This window comes from Phyllobates terribilis, unplaced genomic scaffold (assembly GCF_046119375.1).
Source record: "Phyllobates terribilis strain yellow unplaced genomic scaffold, ASM4611937v1 Scaffold_11__3_contigs__length_659146591, whole genome shotgun sequence".
Classification (NCBI taxonomy): domain Eukaryota; kingdom Metazoa; phylum Chordata; class Amphibia; order Anura; family Dendrobatidae; genus Phyllobates; species Phyllobates terribilis.
Window position 1 is genome coordinate 596744611 of NW_027362771.1, and position 18764 is coordinate 596763374.

General features: G+C 36.9%; 1 protein-coding gene across 2 annotated transcripts in view; it reads right to left on the minus strand.

The window, feature by feature from the left end:
• Positions 1 to 3645: 3645 nt before the first annotated feature.
• The window catches only part of LOC141167083 (uncharacterized), a 50905-nt gene continuing 35786 nt past the window's right edge, over positions 3646 to 18764 (minus strand). The window contains exons 3-4 of one of the 2 annotated variants that reach the window (XM_073654425.1): positions 7808 to 7919; positions 3646 to 4566 (exon numbers count right to left, since the gene is read on the minus strand). In XM_073654425.1, coding sequence (XP_073510526.1) covers positions 3888 to 4566; positions 7808 to 7919 — 791 coding nt within the window. In that variant the 3' untranslated portion in view covers positions 3646 to 3887. Of the gene's footprint in view, positions 4570 to 7807; positions 7920 to 18764 lie in introns of both variants that reach the window. The other variant, XM_073654424.1, reaches the window with a different exon arrangement.

Here is an 18764-nt window from a genome sequence, read left to right on the forward strand (position 1 = left end):
GTAGTCCGCGGGCCGCCCTCCGTCCTGTAGTCCGCGGGCCGCCCTCCGTCCTGTAGTCCGCAGGCCGCCCTCCGTCCTGTAGTCCGCAGGCCACTCTCCGTCCTGTAGTCCGCAGGCCACTCTCCGTCCTGTAGTCCGCAGGCCACTCTCCGTCCTGTAGTCCGCAGGCCGCTCTCCGTCCTGTAGTCCGCAGGCCGCTCTCCGTCCTGTAGTCCGCAGGCCGCTCTCCGTCCTGTAGTCCGCAGGCCACTCTCCGTCCTGTAGTCCGCAGGCCACTCTCCGTCCTGTAGTCCGCGGGCCGCCCTCCGTCCTGTAGTCCGCAGGCCGCCCTCCGTCCTGTAGTCCGCAGGCCACTCTCCGTCCTGTAGTCCGCAGGCCACTCTCCGTCCTGTAGTCCGCAGGCCACTCTCCGTCCTGTAGTCCGCAGGCCACTCTCCGTCCTGTAGTCCGCAGGCCACTCTCCGTCCTGTAGTCCGCAGGCCGCTCTCCGTCCTGTAGTCCGCAGGCCACTCTCCGTCCTGTAGTCCACAGGCCACTCTCCGTCCTGTAGTCCGCAGGCTGCTTTCTGTTCGGTGGGTGGCAGACTTCTGTAGGTCTACGGACTACAAGACATCAGCATTACGGCCAAAGTGGCACAATTATGTCGCTTACTTGCACTGTGCTGGGCCACTTTTTGTGCAGGCGAGTAGAGAACGTGATTGCTCAGGTGACGCGAGTATTAATCTTTTAGCAGGGGGTGACACAAAGTGGCCCTCAGTTGGTCTCAATAGGTTTTAAATGGGCACTAAGTGAGCATAAAATGTTTTAAAAGGGGCACTTATTGGTCATTATTTAACTTATGGTGACAAACAGGAGAGCATTATTTCTTTGTTAGAGAGCACAATACTTGCCTTGCACCGAGCGCTGGCAACCTACACAGTGCCACTGGTACTACGGTATAGGCGTGACGATGGTACGGTTATGGGATCCCTCTTGCAATGTAAAGACATCGATCTATTATGATTCAACCTTTCCCACTTTCTCCACGTTTTTCCCCCAATATAAGACCTGTCCCTTTCCAAGCTTTAACATCCACGTATTCTGGTAGAGACCCCCAAAATATTTCAGATTTTGGTTACATTTTTCTTATGATTTTATTAGAAGAATGAGAATAGAAGTGAAGGTAATGAGGGTCTGTAAATTTATATATGCAAGTGGTGCCACAATCCGCCATGATCAGACCTGAGCTGAGAAAACCAAAAAGCTCTCAGTTGGTCGAACCCACATATCCTCGACCCCTGCACCATCCATAACACTTATTGAATACTTCATGTTCAATCATTAGGTGGCATCTCATCTCCCTGGTATCAGGGCCAAAGGGTGACGATAGTGGTCTGCATCGATACTGGTCACCAGTCCTTCCATTAAATGGTAATGATGCTACTGGATCTACACTGGCACATGGAGTTCTACTGGTGTCACCCATCCAACATGCCATATGTCACACACCACAATGGAATTGCTTTCAATTGAGGATCTTCTCTTTGTTGAGCACTCTCAGTTGATGATCTTCTCTTAGGTGAGCACTCTCAATTGAGGTTCTTCTCCTAGTTGAGCAGTCTCAGTTGATGATCTTCTCTTGGTTGAGCACTCTCAGTGGAGGATCTTCTCTTGGTTGAGCACCCTCAGTGGAGGATCTTCTCTTGGTTGAGCACCCTCAGTGGAGGATCTTCTCTTGGTTGAGCACCCTCAGTGGAGGATCTTCTCTTGGTTGAGCACCCTCAGTAGAGGATCTTCTCTTGGTTGAGCACCCTCAGTAGAGGATCTTCTCTTGGTTGAGCACCCTCAGTAGAGGATCTTCTCTTGGTTGAGCACCCTCAGTAGAGGATCTTCTCTTGGTTGAGCACCCTCAGTGCTGGATCTTCTATTGGTTGAGAACTCTCAATGGAGGATCTTTTATTAGTTGAACACTCTCAGTTGAGGATCTTCTCTTGGTTAAGCACTCTCAGTGCAGGATCTTCTATTGGTTGAGAACTCTCAATGGAGGATCTTTTATTAGTTGAACACTCTCAGTTGAGGATCTTCTCTTGGTTAAGCACTCTCAGTGCAGGATCTTCTATTGGTTGAGAACTCTCAATGGAGGATCTTTTATTAGTTGAACACTCTCAGTTGAGAATCTTTTCTTGGTTGAGCACTCTCAGTGGAGGATCTTCTCTTTGTTGAGCACACTCAGCTGAGGAATTTCTCTTGATTGAGCAGTCTTGAGGATCTTCTCTGTGTTGAGCGCTTTCAGTTGAGACTCTTTTCTTGGTTGAGCACTCTCAGTGGAGGATCTTCTTTTGGTTGAACATTCTCAGTGGAAGATATGCTTTTGGTTGAGTCCTCTCGATGCTAGATCTTCTCTTAGTTGAGCACTATCAATGCAGGATGTTCTCTTAGTTGAGCATGCTCATTGTGAAGACCTGGGGTCTTCCGTTGGGGTAACGCTACTCAGACAACACAGGGTGAGGGTGAAAAAGCGTGGCAATACTTTATTGAACCACAAAGCGGACAATAAACACACAGAACAGTCCCAGCAAATGCCCAAGATGGTACAACATTACACAGTCTCACCCTTCCGCTGGCCCGCCTGGGATAGAACAGCTGCAACTTTGGAGACTTCCAGGGCCGACTACCTCAACCAGAGGCCCCCCGCTTCTGGCGGGCCCCCACAGAGAGAAGGTAGCGGCAAGCTTAGGAAGCTAGCAATCCATCAAGGTACAGGGCCAGGAGACCTGAGGGTCCAAATCTGGCCTCTCCGAGTTTCCATGGGGCCAGACGACCAGTGGGTCCCTCCTGACAACTCCAAATGTCTCCAAGGGTTTTAGGCAACCTATAGGTTCCTCCTAGCAACCCCAAAATAACATATACATGAGGCCAGGTGATTTCTTCACCCTCTCCTGGACTCCCCAAAATGTATCACTGTTTCTCTAATAGTTAATGGAGCAGATCTGAATCTTTGCAGTCAGGGCCGGTACCCTTAGGCTAGAATAATATAGAATTCAAATCTGTGTCTTTTTGGTACTGCCATGCAATCCATCTGCTGTCCAGGAGGATTTGTGTCATTCTCCTTCCAAAGTCTGTCTGATTCTCTGTCCCAAGACTGAATCTGTCTCAAAAGCACATCTCCTTTCTGCTTCTCTGGGCTCAAGTCTGACTCTTACAAAAAAAAAAAACATGTTCCTTCTGCTTCTCTGGGCTCAGCCCCCTGAATGGCAGAACTGCTCTCACCCTCCTCCCCCCAAAGCTAAGTGTGCATATCACATGTCAGAGGTAAAGGTGCAGGGCTCACCTATCATTGTTTGAGATAATCTATTTACATAGTTGCTATCACAGGGGCTCTTGTAAATACACATCATTGTTTCAGAATCAAAGAGCAGATAACATTCAGGGTTATAAAAATAGTAGTCTGTGTTAATCAACTAAAGAAGAACAGAGATTAAAAAGTCAACATAAAACTAAAGGAATGCTGCTCTTGCCATCAGAAAGTATGTCTGGTATAATTAAGATTTTACTCTGTATCATCACACTCATTAATGACATTGACCAAAATCTGTCCCTGACCAGTGCATGAGTCCTTAAAAGTAGTCCAATGCTCAGGTGTGCAGAGTAACAGTAGCATAGAGGTAAGGTGATCATTTCCAAACAGTACTCGATAAGGTTTGCACATACAAGTCCCTCGTTGTTGGTCAAAATGAATTATAAGACCCAGAAGGTCCTAATTCATATGGGGTGAGTCATAAATAGAATATAATTGTTCCCAAATGGTATCTATCATTGAGGCTTTAACCTTGGTCCTTTGGCACCAGATGACCTTTCAAAGTCAATGTCATGGGGTATGTACAAAATTCCTATAAAATGATCGTTTTTCAAAAGTTTATGGAAGCTTCATACTTTGGAGGGGGATTATTGGGATGTGAAGCCCAACCCGCTCCACTATGGTACATGGGATTGATGGTCGAGAAGGGAGATTCCGGTGTCCTTGGATTGTTTAGTCTGGAAGGATGTAGAGTAGTATCTTCCGTGGAAAAAGATGTACCCTTGAATAACCAGGGGCATGATTTTGCATGGTAATGCGGTATGGATGATGGAGGGTCTGTACCTTCATACGAGAACACCTCAGGGTGATGTTGGTTTATGGTTGGTTCAATCTGCAAGCTTTTGACATGGCGTACTTTCGGGTATTGCTTGTTGCGAAGGTGAATATTACTATAGATTTGGTGTGGGTTGGGTAAGGCTTCATGTATGGCATGGTTCCTCAGAGGTGTAACATTACGAAATGAAGGATTTATTGGAGAAAGGTCTTCAGAAGCCCAATGACTGTTCAGAGTAGGATTTCGCGGTGGCAGATCCTCAGGTTGTAGCACGATTGGTTGATGTGAATGCTGGAGACGAGCCCTGGTGCGTGGTGGAGTGTCATCATGTAGATCGGTATCGTGAGGAGGCTCATGTGCGAGATTTATGGAGGGTGACGTTCTTCTGTAGGGCACTCGGGATCTCCGACTTCTAGCCAACATTTGATGTCTTGTAGTTCGTAAATTGAAGTTTCTACTATGGAAATATAGCATAGGTTAACCAAAGTACCCACATAGTAACAGTATAGAGGCATTATACAAAGCCAGGAACTTCCACATGTAGTAGACCCTAACTCTATACCGTTAGTTACTCTAACCATTAGAATAAGGTGATAAATGAAGTCAGCATTGAATCATGTGGCCTGCACAAGATGCAATATTATCTTCATTAACTCATTTTATCTTTTTACATTTTTCTAATCATAGCTAGCGTTAGGGGCAAGTGCTAGCGTTAGGGGCAAGTGCTAGCGTTAGGGGCAAGTGCTAGCGTTAGGGGCAAGTGCTAGCGTTAGGGGCAAGTGCTAGCGTTAGGGCAAGTGCTAGCGTTAGGGCAAGTGCTAGCGTTAGGGCAAGTGATAGCGTTAGGGCAAGTGATAGCGTTAGGGCAAGAGATAGCGTTAGGGCAAGAGATAGCGTTAGGGCAAGAGATAGCGTTAGGGCAAGAGATAGCGTTAGGGCAAGAGATAGCGTTAGGGCAAGAGATAGCGTTAGGGCAAGAGATAGCGTTAGAGCAAGAGATAGAGTTAGAGCAAGAGATAGAGTTAGAGCAAGAGATAGAGTTAGAGCAAGTGCTTGGGTGAGGGTGAGTTCTAAAGTTAGGGCAAGTGCTAGAGTTATAACAAGTGCTAGGAGTGCTATGGTTAGGGCGAATGCTGAGGTTAGGAAAAATGCTAAGGTTATGTCAAGTGCTGGGAGTAGGGCAAGTTCAAGAGTTAGGGTAAGTGCAAGGATTAGTGCACGTACTAATGTTAAGGCAAGTGCTAGGGTTAGGGCGAGTGCTAGGGTTAGGGCAAGTGTTATTGATAGAGCAAGAGATAGGGTTAGGGCAAGTGCTAGTGTTAGGGAAAGTGTTATTGATACAGCAAGAGATAGGGTTAAGGCAAGAGATAGGGTTAGAGCAAGTGCTAGGGTGAGTTCTAAGGTTAGCGCAGGTACAAGTGTTAAGGCAAGTGCTAGTGTTAGGGCAAGTCCTCGGGTTAGGGCGAGTCTTAGGGCAAGTGCTAGGGTTAAGGCGAGTGCTAGGGTTAGGGCAATTGCTAGGGTTAGGGAAAGTGGTGTTAAGGATAGAAGAAGAGATAGGGTTAGGGCAAATCCTCTGGTTAGGGCGAGTGCTAGGGTTTGGGCAAGTGCTAGGGTTAGGGTTCGGGCGAGTTCTAAGGTTATGGCAAGTGCTAGGTATAGGACAAGTGTAAGCGATAAAACAAGAGATAGGGTTAGAGCAAGTGCTAGGGATAGAGCAAGAGATAGGGTTAGGGCAAGTGCTAGGGTAAGTGTGAGTTCTAAGGTTAAAGCTAGTATAGTAAAATGTTTAAAGAAAATAATAAGTAAAACATATCACAATGTATAAAATTTTTGTTTCAGATTTTTTGCAAAGAGCAAAAAATAACCAGATTCAAGAGCAAAATACATCAGCACTGTCTAGGCATTAAGATACCTGCAAACATTAAATGTGTGAAATATAAACTGCATTACTGCCATATAAATATAATTCTCAACATTGCAATTACCACACCAAGTAGAAAAAGTAATGGAAATCACAGGAGGGAGACGTTACTGATCGCCAAAAATAAAGAAACTACATTTTCTGAGCCTCTGGATTTCTTCAGTCTGGAGTCTGAGCCACGTGCGGAAATCCCGGCACCTCCAGCCTCGGCTGCTATCACTGAGGTTATTAATGGTCGTCTGAGGAAGGTTCTGCCGCTGAATGCACTTGGGAAAATCATCAAGATCCACTGCTGGCAGCTCCTGTGTAATCACTGGCCAAATGTATTCGATGAGAGACAAGTCTGGAGACGCTGCAGCCATGGGAGAAGGTTTAGTCTACGCAGGCGGCTCTCAGTACCACCAGCAACTTGTGGCCTGAGGTTGTCGTGTTAAAATACAGCTCCTGGGACACCGGAGACTGGTTCCATGACTGATAAGTTCTGTACTACAAGTGAAATTGGATGTCAAATACGAAGTCTAAGGCGTCAAAAGGCAGAAGGTGTTTGCACAACATTGCTTTACCAACTGGACGTTAGGCCACAGGTGTCCATTGACTTCACGCCACTGATCTCACAGGCCATCATGGTGGAGAACAAAAGGGTGATGGAGGCTAAAGTGGAGGTCCGTCCTCTTCAGTGATGAGTCCTGCTTTTGTCTTAGATGCAATGGTCTGAAGACCATGTGGACAAGACGAGGCCTCCACAAGGGAACATCACGGGTTCTACCCCCGGGAATTGTTGCTTGGGGTGGTATAATGTTCAGTAGCCGGACCTCTAAAACTAACAGCTCGGCATAATATTGAGTTAATCATAGAATCATAGAATGGTAGAGTTGGAAGGGACCTCCTGGGTCATCTGGTCCAACCCCCTGCTCAAAGCAGGATTCACTAGATCATCTCAGACAGATGTCTGTCCAGCCTCTGTTTGAAGACGTCCATTGAAGGGGAACTCACCACCTCTCGTGGCAGCCTGTTCCACTCATTGATCACCCTAACTGTCAAAAAGTTTTTTCTAATATCTAATGTGTATCTTCTCCCAATGGTGGATTCAGTGGTGCGGACATTTCTCCACAGTGTCCCAGGAGCCATTTTTCAACATGACAACCCCAGGCATCATGCTCCTCTTATGACTGTGAGCAGCCTGTGTGGCCTACACCTGCTCCATTGGCTGCAGGGTCTCCAGACTTGTCTCCCATCGAGCACATCGGGGAGGAAGGTTATGGATCGGCAAATCGAGATGTTCTGAAAACGTTGTTTCCATTTTTCCATCATTTTTAAGTCAGCAACGTCCCCATCTTGTGATTTCCACGACTTTTCCTTCTTGGTGTTGTAATTTCAATGTATATACATAAGGTCCATCCCCCAACCCACAAGTTGCTAAAATTCTATTCAGCTATTTCCTGATAAAAACTATAAAATACACATATATCTTCGCTCACAGCCTTACACAAAAAAATATTCTTATATCTAGAAAAAGAACAAAAATGCAAAAAAAAAAAATTCTCCCGTTTTTTTACGTCAAGGAGCATAAACAGAGAAAGACCACCAGATATTGCCCCTGGGTATATTGATGGGGCGATGGCTCAAAAATGCTTTCTCCTAGTTGTAGGTTATGATTGAGGTCAGATAATATACAAGTATGTCTAGATTTACTGCAAGCTCAAAACACTTCAATGATAAAAAATAATAATAAAAGTCATAATAATCCGTGAGAAGCATCACAAGAACTTACCGGGAAAGCTTCCTTATCCAGCAGATATGACATACGAGGACGACAGAGCCGAGGGCAAAGAATCCTCCGACCAGTAACGTCCCCAGTACGGCAGACCGGAACTTATACACAACTAGGGAAGGGTAAAAAATAACTTAGATCAATAATACAATATTTCAATAGTTAAATATTTATATCTTGAAAGTTATTTGTACATAGGGGCAGTATTATAGTAGTTATATTCTTGTACATAGGAGCAGTATTATAGTAGTTATATTCTTGTACATAGGGGGCAGTATTATAGTAGTTATATTCTTGTACATAGGGGGCAGTATTATAGTAGTTATATTCTTGTACATAGGGGCAGTATTATAGTAGTTATATTCTTGTACATAGGGGACAGTATTATAGTAGTTATATTCCTGTACATAGAGGGCAGTATTATAGTAGTTATATTCTTGTACATAGGGGGCAGTATTATAGTAGTTATATTCTTGTACATAGGGGCAGTATTATAGTAGTTATATTCTTGTACATAGGGGACAGTATTATAGTAGTTATATTCCTGTACATAGAGGGCAGTATTATAGTAGTTATATTCTTGTACATAGGGGCAGTATTATAGTAGTTATATTCTTGTACATAGGGGCAGTATTATAGTAGTTATATTCTTGTACATAGGGGGCAGTATTATAGTAGTTATATTCTTGTACATTGGAGCAGTATTATAGTAGTTATATTCTTGTACATAGGGGGCAGTATTATAGTAGTTATATTCTTGTACATTGGAGCAGTATTATAGTAGTTATATTCTTGTACATAGGGGCAGTATTATAGTAGTTATATTCTTGTACATAGGGGACAGTATTATAGTAGTTATATTCCTGTACATAGAGGGCAGTATTATAGTAGTTATATTCTTGTACATAGGGGCAGTATTATAGTAGTTATATTCTTGTACATAGGGGCAGTATTATAGTAGTTATATTCTTGTACATAGGGGGCAGTATTATAGTAGTTATATTCTTGTACATAGGGGCAGTATTATAGTAGTTATATTCTTGTACATAGGGGGCAGTATTATAGCAGTTATATTCTTGTACATAGGGGGCAGTATTATAGTAGTTATATTCTTGTACATAGGGGCAGTATTATAGTAGTTATATTCTTGTACATAGGGGACAGTATTATAGTAGTTATATTCCTGTACATAGAGGGCAGTATTATAGTAGTTATATTCTTGTACATAGGGGCAGTATTATAGTAGTTATATTCCTGTACATAGAGGGCAGTATTATAGTAGTTATATTCTTGTACATAGGGGGCAGTATTATAGTAGTTATATTCTTGTACATAGGGGCAGTATTATAGTAGTTATATTCTTGTACATAGGGGGCAGTATTATAGCAGTTATATTCTTGTACATAGGGGGCAGTATTATAGTAGTTATATTCTTGTACATAGGGGGCAGTATTATAGTAGTTATATTCTTGTACATTGGAGCAGTATTATAGTAGTTATATTCTTGTACATAGGGGCAGTATTATAGTAGTTATATTCTTGTACATAGGGGACAGTATTATAGTAGTTATATTCCTGTACATAGAGGGCAGTATTATAGTAGTTATATTCTTGTACATAGGGGCAGTATTATAGTAGTTATATTCTTGTACATAGGGGGCAGTATTATAGTAGTTATATTACTGTACATAGGAGCAGTATTATAGTAGTTATATTCTTGTACATAGGGGCAGTATTATAGTAGTTATATTCTTGTACATAGGGGGCAGTATTATAGTAGTTATATTCTTGTACATAGGGGCAGTATTATAGTAGTTATATTCTTGTACATAGGGGGCAGTATTATAGTAGTTATATTCCTGTACATAGGAGCAGTATTATAGTAGTTATATTCTTGTACATAGGGGCAGTATTATAGTAGTTATATTCTTGTACATAGGGGACAGTATTATAGTAGTTATATTCTTGTACATAGGGGCAGTATTATAGTAGTTATATTCCTGTACATAGGAGCAGTATTATAGTAGTTATATTCCTGTACATAGGAGCAGTATTATAGTAGTTATATTCTTGTACATAGGGGCAGTATTATAGTAGTTATATTCTTGTACATAGGGGACAGTATTATAGTAGTTATATTCTAGTACATAGGAGCAGTATTATAGTAGATATATTCTTGTACATAGGTGGCAGTATTATAGTAGTTATATTCTTGTACATAGGAGCAGTATTATAGTAGTTATATTTTTGTACATAGAAGCTGTATTATAGTAGTTATATTCTTGTACATAGGGACAGTATTATAGTAGTTATATTCTTGTACATAGGGGCAGTATTATAGTAGTTATATTCTTGTACATAGGGGCAGTATTATAGCAGTTATATTCTTGTACATAGGGGCAGTATTATAGCAGTTATATTCTTGTACATAGGGGCAGTATTATAGTAGTTATATTCTTGTACATAGGGGGCAGTATTATAGCAGTTATATTCTTGTACATAGGGGGCAGTATTATAGTAGTTATATTCTTGTACATAGGGGCAGTATTATAGTAGTTATATTCTTGTACATAGGGGCAGTATTATAGTAGTTATATTCTTGTACATAGGGGGCAGTATTATAGCAGTTATATTCTTGTACATAGGGGGCAGTATTATAGTAGTTATATTCTTGTACATAGGGACAGTATTATAGTAGTTATATTCTTGTACATAGGGGCAGTATTATAGTAGTTATATTCTTGTACATAGGGGCAGTATTATAGCAGTTATATTCTTGTACATAGGGGCAGTATTATAGTAGTTATATTCTTGTACATAGGGGGCAGTATTATAGCAGTTATATTCTTGTACATAGGGGGCAGTATTATAGTAGTTATATTCTTGTACATAGGGGCAGTATTATAGCAGTTATATTCTTGTACATAGGGGCAGTATTATAGTAGTTATATTCTTGTACATAGGGGGCAGTATTATAGCAGTTATATTCTTGTACATAGGGGGCAGTATTATAGTAGTTATATTCTTGTACATAGGGGCAGTATTATAGTAGTTATATAATTGTACATAGGGGCAGTATTATAGTAGTTATATTCTTGTACATAGGGGGCAGTATTATAGTAGTTATATTATTGTACATAGGGGCAGTATTATAGTAGTTATATTATTGTACATAGTAGCAGTATTATAGTAGTTATATTCTTGTACATAGGGAGCAGTATTATAGTAGTTATATTCTTGTGCATAGGAGCAGTATTATAGTAGTTATATTCTTGTACATAGGGGCAGTATTATAGTAGTTATATTCTTGTACATAGGGGCAGTATTATAGTAGTTATATTCTTGTACATAGGGGGCAGTATTATAGCAGTTATATTCTTGTACATAGGGGGCAGTATTATAGTAGTTATATTCTTGTACATAGGGACAGTATTATAGTAGTTATATTCTTGTACATAGGGGCAGTATTATAGTAGTTATATTCTTGTACATAGGGGCAGTATTATAGCAGTTATATTCTTGTACATAGGGGCAGTATTATAGTAGTTATATTCTTGTACATAGGGGGCAGTATTATAGCAGTTATATTCTTGTACATAGGGGGCAGTATTATAGTAGTTATATTCTTGTACATAGGGGCAGTATTATAGCAGTTATATTCTTGTACATAGGGGCAGTATTATAGTAGTTATATTCTTGTACATAGGGGGCAGTATTATAGCAGTTATATTCTTGTACATAGGGGGCAGTATTATAGTAGTTATATTCTTGTACATAGGGGCAGTATTATAGTAGTTATATACTTGTACATAGGGGCAGTATTATAGTAGTTATATTCTTGTACATAGGGGGCAGTATTATAGTAGTTATATTATTGTACATAGGGGCAGTATTATAGTAGTTATATTATTGTACATAGTAGCAGTATTATAGTAGTTATATTCTTGTACATAGGGAGCAGTATTATAGTAGTTATATTCTTGTGCATAGGAGCAGTATTATAGTAGTTATATTCTTGTACATAGGAGCAGTATTATAGTGAATATATTCTTGTACATAGGTGGCAGTATTATAGTAGTTATATTCCTGTACATAGGAGCAGTATTATAGTAGTTATATTCTTGTACATAGGGGCAGTATTATAGTAGTTATATTCTTGTACATAGGGGACAGTATTATAGTAGTTATATTCTAGTACATAGGAGCAGTATTATAGTAGATATATTCTTGTACATAGGTGGCAGTATTATAGTAGTTATATTCTTGTACATAGGAGCAGTATTATAGTAGTTATATTTTTGTACATAGAAGCTGTATTATAGTAGTTATATTCTTGTACATAGGGGGCAGTATTATAGTAGTTATAGTCTTGTACATAGGGGCAGTATTATAGTAGTTATATTCTTGTACATAGTAGCAGTATTATAGTAGTTATATTCTTGTACATAGGGAGCAGTATTATAGTAGTTATATTCTGGTACATAGGAGCAGTATTATAGTAGATATATTCTTGTACATAGGTGGCAGTATTATAGTAGTTATATTCTTGTACATAGGAGCAGTATTATAGTAGTTATATTCTTGTACATAGGAGGCAGTATTATAGTAGTTATATTCTGGTACATAGGGGGCTGTATTATAGTAGTTATATTCTTGTACATAAGGGGCAGTATTATAGTAGTTATATTCTTGTACATAGGGGCAGTATTATAGTAGTTATATTCTTGTACATAGGGGGCAGTATTATAGTAATTATATTCCTGTACATAGGAGCAGTATTATAGTAGTTATATTCTTGTACATAGGGGCAGTATTATAGTAGTTATATTCTTGTACATAGGGGCAGTATTATAGTAGCTGTATTCTTGTACATAGGGGCAGTATTATAGTAGTTATATTCTTGTACATAGGGGGCAGTATTATAGTAGTTATATTCTTGTACATAGAAGCTGTATTATAGTAGTTATATTCTTGTACATAGGGGGCAGTATTATAGTAGTTATATTCTTGTACATAGGGGCAGTATTATAGTAGATATATTCTTGTACATAGGAGCAGTATTATAGTAGTTATATTCTTGTACATAGAAGCTGTATTATAGTAGTTATATTCTTGTACATAGGGGGCAGTATTATAGTAGTTATATTCTTATACATTGGAGCAGTATTATAGTAGTTATATTCTTGTACATAGGGGGCAGTATTATAGTAGATATATTCTTGTACATAGGTGGCAGTATTATAGTAGTTATATTCTTGTACATAGAAGCTGTATAATAGTAGTTATATTCTTGTACATAGGGGGCAGTATTATAGTAGTTATATTCTTGTACATAGGGGCAGTATTATAGTAGTTATATTCTTGTACATAGGGGCAGTATTATAGTAGTTATATTCTTGTACATAGGGAGCAGTATTATAGTAGTTATATTCTTGTACATAGGGGCAGTATTATAGTAGTTATATTCTTGTACACAGGAGCAGTATTATAGTAGATATATTCTTGTACATAGGTGGCAGTATTATAGTAGTTATATTCTTGTACATAGGAGCAGTATTATAGTAGTTATATTCTTGTACATAGAAGCTGTATTATAGTAGTTATATTCTTGTACATAGGGGGCAGTATTATAGTAGTTATATTCTTGTACATAGGGGCAGTATTATAGTAGATATATTCTTGTACATAGGAGCAGTATTATAGTAGTTATATTCTTGTACATAGGGAGCAGTATTATAGTAGTTATATTCTTGTACATAGGGAGCAGTATTATAGTAGTTATATTCTTGTACATAGGAGCAGTATTATAGTAGATATATTCTTGTACATACGTGGCAGTATTATAGTAGTTATATTCTTGTACATAGGAGCAGTATTATAGTAGTTATATTCTTGTACATAGAAGCTGTATTATAGTAGTTATATTCTTGTACATAGGGGGCAGTATTATAGTAGTTATATTCTTGTACATAGGGGCAGTATTATAGTAGATATATTCTTGTACATAGGAGCAGTATTATAGTAGTTATATTCTTGTACATAGAAGCTGTATTATAGTAGTTATATTCTTGTACATAGGGGGCAGTATTATAGTAGTTATATTCTTATACATTGGAGCAGTATTATAGTAGTTATATTCTTGTACATAGGGGGCAGTATTATAGTAGTTATATTCTTATACATTGGAGCAGTATTATAGTAGTTATATTCTTGTACATAGTAGCAGTATTATAGTAGTTATATTCTTGTACATAGGAGCAGTATTATAGTAGATATATTCTTGTACATAGGAGCAGTATTATAGTAGTTATATTCTTGTACATAGGAGCAGTATTATAGTAGATATATTCTTGTACATAGGTGGCAGTTTTATAGTAGTTATATTCTAGTACATAGGAGCAGTATTATAGTAGATATATTCTTGTACATAGGTGGCAGTATTATAGTAGTTATATTCTTGTACATAGGAGCAGTATTATAGTAGATATATTCTTGTACATAGGTGGCAGTATTATAGTAGTTATATTCTTGTACATAGGAGCAGTATTATAGTAGTTATATTCTTGTACATAGAAGCTGTATTATAGTAGTTATATTCTTGTACATAGGGGGCAGTATTATAGTAGTTATATTCTTGTACATAGGGGCAGTATTATAGTAGTTATATCCTTGTACATAGGGAGCAGTATTATAGTAGTTATATTCTTGTACATAGTAGCAGTATTATAGTAGTTATATTGTTGTACATAAGGAGCAGTATTATAGTAGTTATATTCTTGTACATAGGAGCAGTATTATAGTAGATATATTCTTGTACATAGGTGGCAGTATTATAGTAGTTATATTCTTGTACATAGGAGCAGTATTATAGAAGTTATATTCTTGTACATAGAAGCTGTATTATAGTAGTTATATTCTTGTACATAGGGGGCAGTATTATAGTAGTTATAGTCTTGTACATAGGGGCAGTATTATAGTAGTTATATTCTTGTACATAGTAGCAGTATTATAGTAGTTATATTCTTGTACATAGGGAGCAGTATTATAGTAGTTATATTCTGGTACATAGGAGCAGTATTATAGTAGATATATTCTTGTACATAGGTGGCAGTATTATAGTAGTTATATTCTTGTACATAGGAGCAGTATTATAGTAGTTATATTCTTGTACATAGAAGCTGTATTATAGTAGTTATATTCTTGTACATAGGGGGCAGTATTATAGTAGTTATATTCTTGTACATAGGGGCAGTATTATAGTAGATATATTCTTCTACATAGGAGCAGTATTATAGTAGTTATATTCTTGTACATAGAAGCTGTATTATAGTAGTTATATTCTTGTACATAGGGGGCAGTATTATAGTAGTTATATTCTTATACATTGGAGCAGTATTATAGTAGTTATATTCTTGTACATAGGGGGCAGTATTATAGTAGTTATATTCTTATACATTGGAGCAGTATTATAGTAGTTATATTCTTATACATAGGGGGCAGTATTATAGTAGTTATATTCTTGTACACAGGAGCAGTATTATAGTAGTTATATTCTTGTACATAAGAGCAGTATTATAGTAGTTATATTCTTGTACATAGGAGCAGTATTATAGTAGATATATTATTCTACATAGCAGCAGTATTATAGTAGTTATATTCTTGTACAAAGGAGCAGTATTATAGTAGTTATATTATTCTACATAGCAGCAGTATTATAGTAGTTATATTCTTGTACATAGGAGCAGCATTATAGTAGTTATATTCTTGTACATAGGAGCAGTATTATAGTAGTTATATTCTTGTACATAGGGGGCAGTATTATAGTAGTTATATGCTTGTACATAGGAGCAGTGTTATAGTAGTTATATTCTTGTACATAGGAGCAGTATTATAGTAGTTATATTCTTGTACATAGGAGCAGTATTATAGTAGATATATTATTCTACATAGCAGCAGTATTATAATAGTTATATTCTTGTACATAGGGGGTAGTATTATAGCAGTTATATTCTTGTACATAGGAGCAGTATTATAGTAGTTATATTATTTTACATAGCAGCAGTATTATAGTAGTTATATTCTTGTACATAGGGGGTAGTATTATAGTAGTTATATTCTTGTACATAGGGAGCAGTATTATAGTAGTTATATTCCTGTACATAGGAGCAGTATTATAGTAGTAATATTCTTGTACATAGGGGGCAGTATTATAGTAGTTATATTCTTGTACATAGGGGCAGTATTATAGTAGTTATATTCTTGTACATAGGGGCAGTATTATAGTAGTTATATTCTTGTACATAGGGGGCAGTATTATAGTAGTTATATTCTTGTACATAGGAGCAGTATTATAGTAGTTATATTCTTGTACATAGGAGCAGTATTATAGTAGTTATATTCTTGTACACAGGAGTAGTATTATAGTAGTTATATTCTTGTACATAGGGGCAGTATTACAGTAGTTATATTCTTGTATATAGCTGCAGTATTATAGTAGTTATATTCTTGTACATAGGGTCAGTATTATAGTAGTTTTATTATTCTACATAGGGCGCAGTATTATAGTAGTTATATTCTTGTACATAGGAGCAGTATTATAGTAGTTATATTATTGTACATAGGAGCAGTATTATAGTAGTTATATTATTCTACATAGGGCGCAGTATTATAGTAGTTATATTCTTATACATAGGAGCAATATTATAGTAGTTATATTCTTGTACATAGGAGGCAGTATTATAGTAGTTATATTCTTGTACATAGGAGCAATATTATAGTAGTTATATTCTTATACATAGGAGCATTATTATAGTAGTTATATTCTTGTACATAGGAGCAGTATTATAGTAGTTATATTCTTGTACACAGGAGTAGTATTATAGTAGTTATATTCTTGTATATAGCTGCAGTATTATAGTAGTTATATTCTTGTACATAGGGGCAGTATTATAGTAGTTATATTCTTGTACATAGGAGCAGTATTATAGTAGTTATATTCTTATACATAGGAGCAGTATTATAGTAGTTATATTCTTGTACATAGGAGGCAGTATTATAGTAGTTATATTCTTGTACATAGGAGTAGTATTATAGTAGTTATATTCTTGAACATAGGAGCAGTATTATAGTAGTTATATTCTTGTACATAGGAGCAATATTATAGTAGTTATATTTTTATACATAGGAGCAGTATTATAGTAGATATATTATTCTACATAGCAGCAGTATTATAGTAGTTATATTCTTGTACATAGGGGCAGTATTATAGTAGTTATATTCTTGTACATAGGAGCAGTATTATAGTAGTTATATTCTTGTACACAGGAGTAGTATTATAGTAGTTATATTCTTGTACATAGGGGGCAGTATTATAGTAGTTATATGCTTGTACATAGGAGCAGTATTATAGTAGTTATATTCTTGTACATAGGAGCAGTATTATAGTAGTTATATTCTTGTACATAGGAGCAGTATTATAGTAGATATATTATTCTACATAGCAGCAGTATTATAGTAGTTATATTCTTGTACATAGGAGCAGTATTATAGTAGATATATTATTCTACATAGCAGTATTATAGTAGTTATATTCTTGTACATAGGGGGTAGTATTATAGTAGTTATATTCTTGTACATAGGGAGCAGTATTATAGTAGTTATATTCCTGTACATAGGAGCATTATTATAGTAGTAATATTCTTGTACATAGGGGGCAGTATTATAGTAGTTATATTCTTGTACATAGGGGCAGTATTATAGTAGTTATATTCTTGTACATAGGGGGTAGTATTATAGTAGTTATATTCTTGTACATAGGAGCAGTATTATAGTAGTTATATTATTCTACATAGCAGCAGTATTATAGTAGTTATATTCTTGTACAAAGGGGGTAGTATTATAGTAGTTATATTCTTGTACATAGGAGCAGTATTATAGTAGTTATATTATTTTACATAGCAGCAGTATTATAGTAGTTATATTCTTGTACATAGGGGGTAGTATTATAGTAGTTATATTCTTGTACATAGGGAGCAGTATTATAGTAGTTATATTCCTGTACATAGGAGCAGTATTATAGTAGTAATATTCTTGTACATAGGGGGCAGTATTATAGTAGTTATATTCTTGTACATAGGGGCAGTATTATAGTAGTTATATTCTTGTACATAGGGGGCAGTATTATAGTAGTTATATTCTTGTACATAGGAGCAGTATTATAGGAGTTATATTCTTGTACATAGGAGCAGTATTATAGTAGTTATATTCTTGTATATAGCTGCAGTATTATAGTAGTTATATTCTTGTACATAGGGTCAGTATTATAGTAGTTTTATTATTCTACATAGGGCGCAGTATTATAGTAGTTATATTCTTGTACATAGGAGCAGTATTATAGTAGTTATATTCTTGTACATAGGAGCAGTATTATAGTAGTTATATTATTGGACATAGGAGCAGTATTATAGTAGTTATATTATTCTACATAGGGCGCAGTATTATAGTAGTTATATTCTTGTACATAGGAGCAATATTATAGTAGTTATATTCTTGTACATAGGAGGCAGTATTATAGTAGTTATAATCTTGTACATAGGAGCAATATTATAGTAGTTATATTCTTATACATAGGAGCAGTATTATAGTAGTTATATTCTTGTACATAGGAGCAGTATTATAGTAGTTATATTCTTGTACATAGGAGCAGTATTATAGTAGTTATATTCTTGTACATAGGAGCAGTATTATAGTAGTTATATTCTTGTACACAGGAGTAGTATTATAGTAGTTATATTCTTGTATATAGCTGCAGTATTATAGTAGTTATATTCTTGTACATAGGAGCAGTATTATAGTAGTTATATTCTTATACATAGGAGCAGTATTATAGTAGTTATATTCTTGTACATAGGAGGCAATATTATAGTAGTTATATTCTTATACATAGGAGCAGTATTAT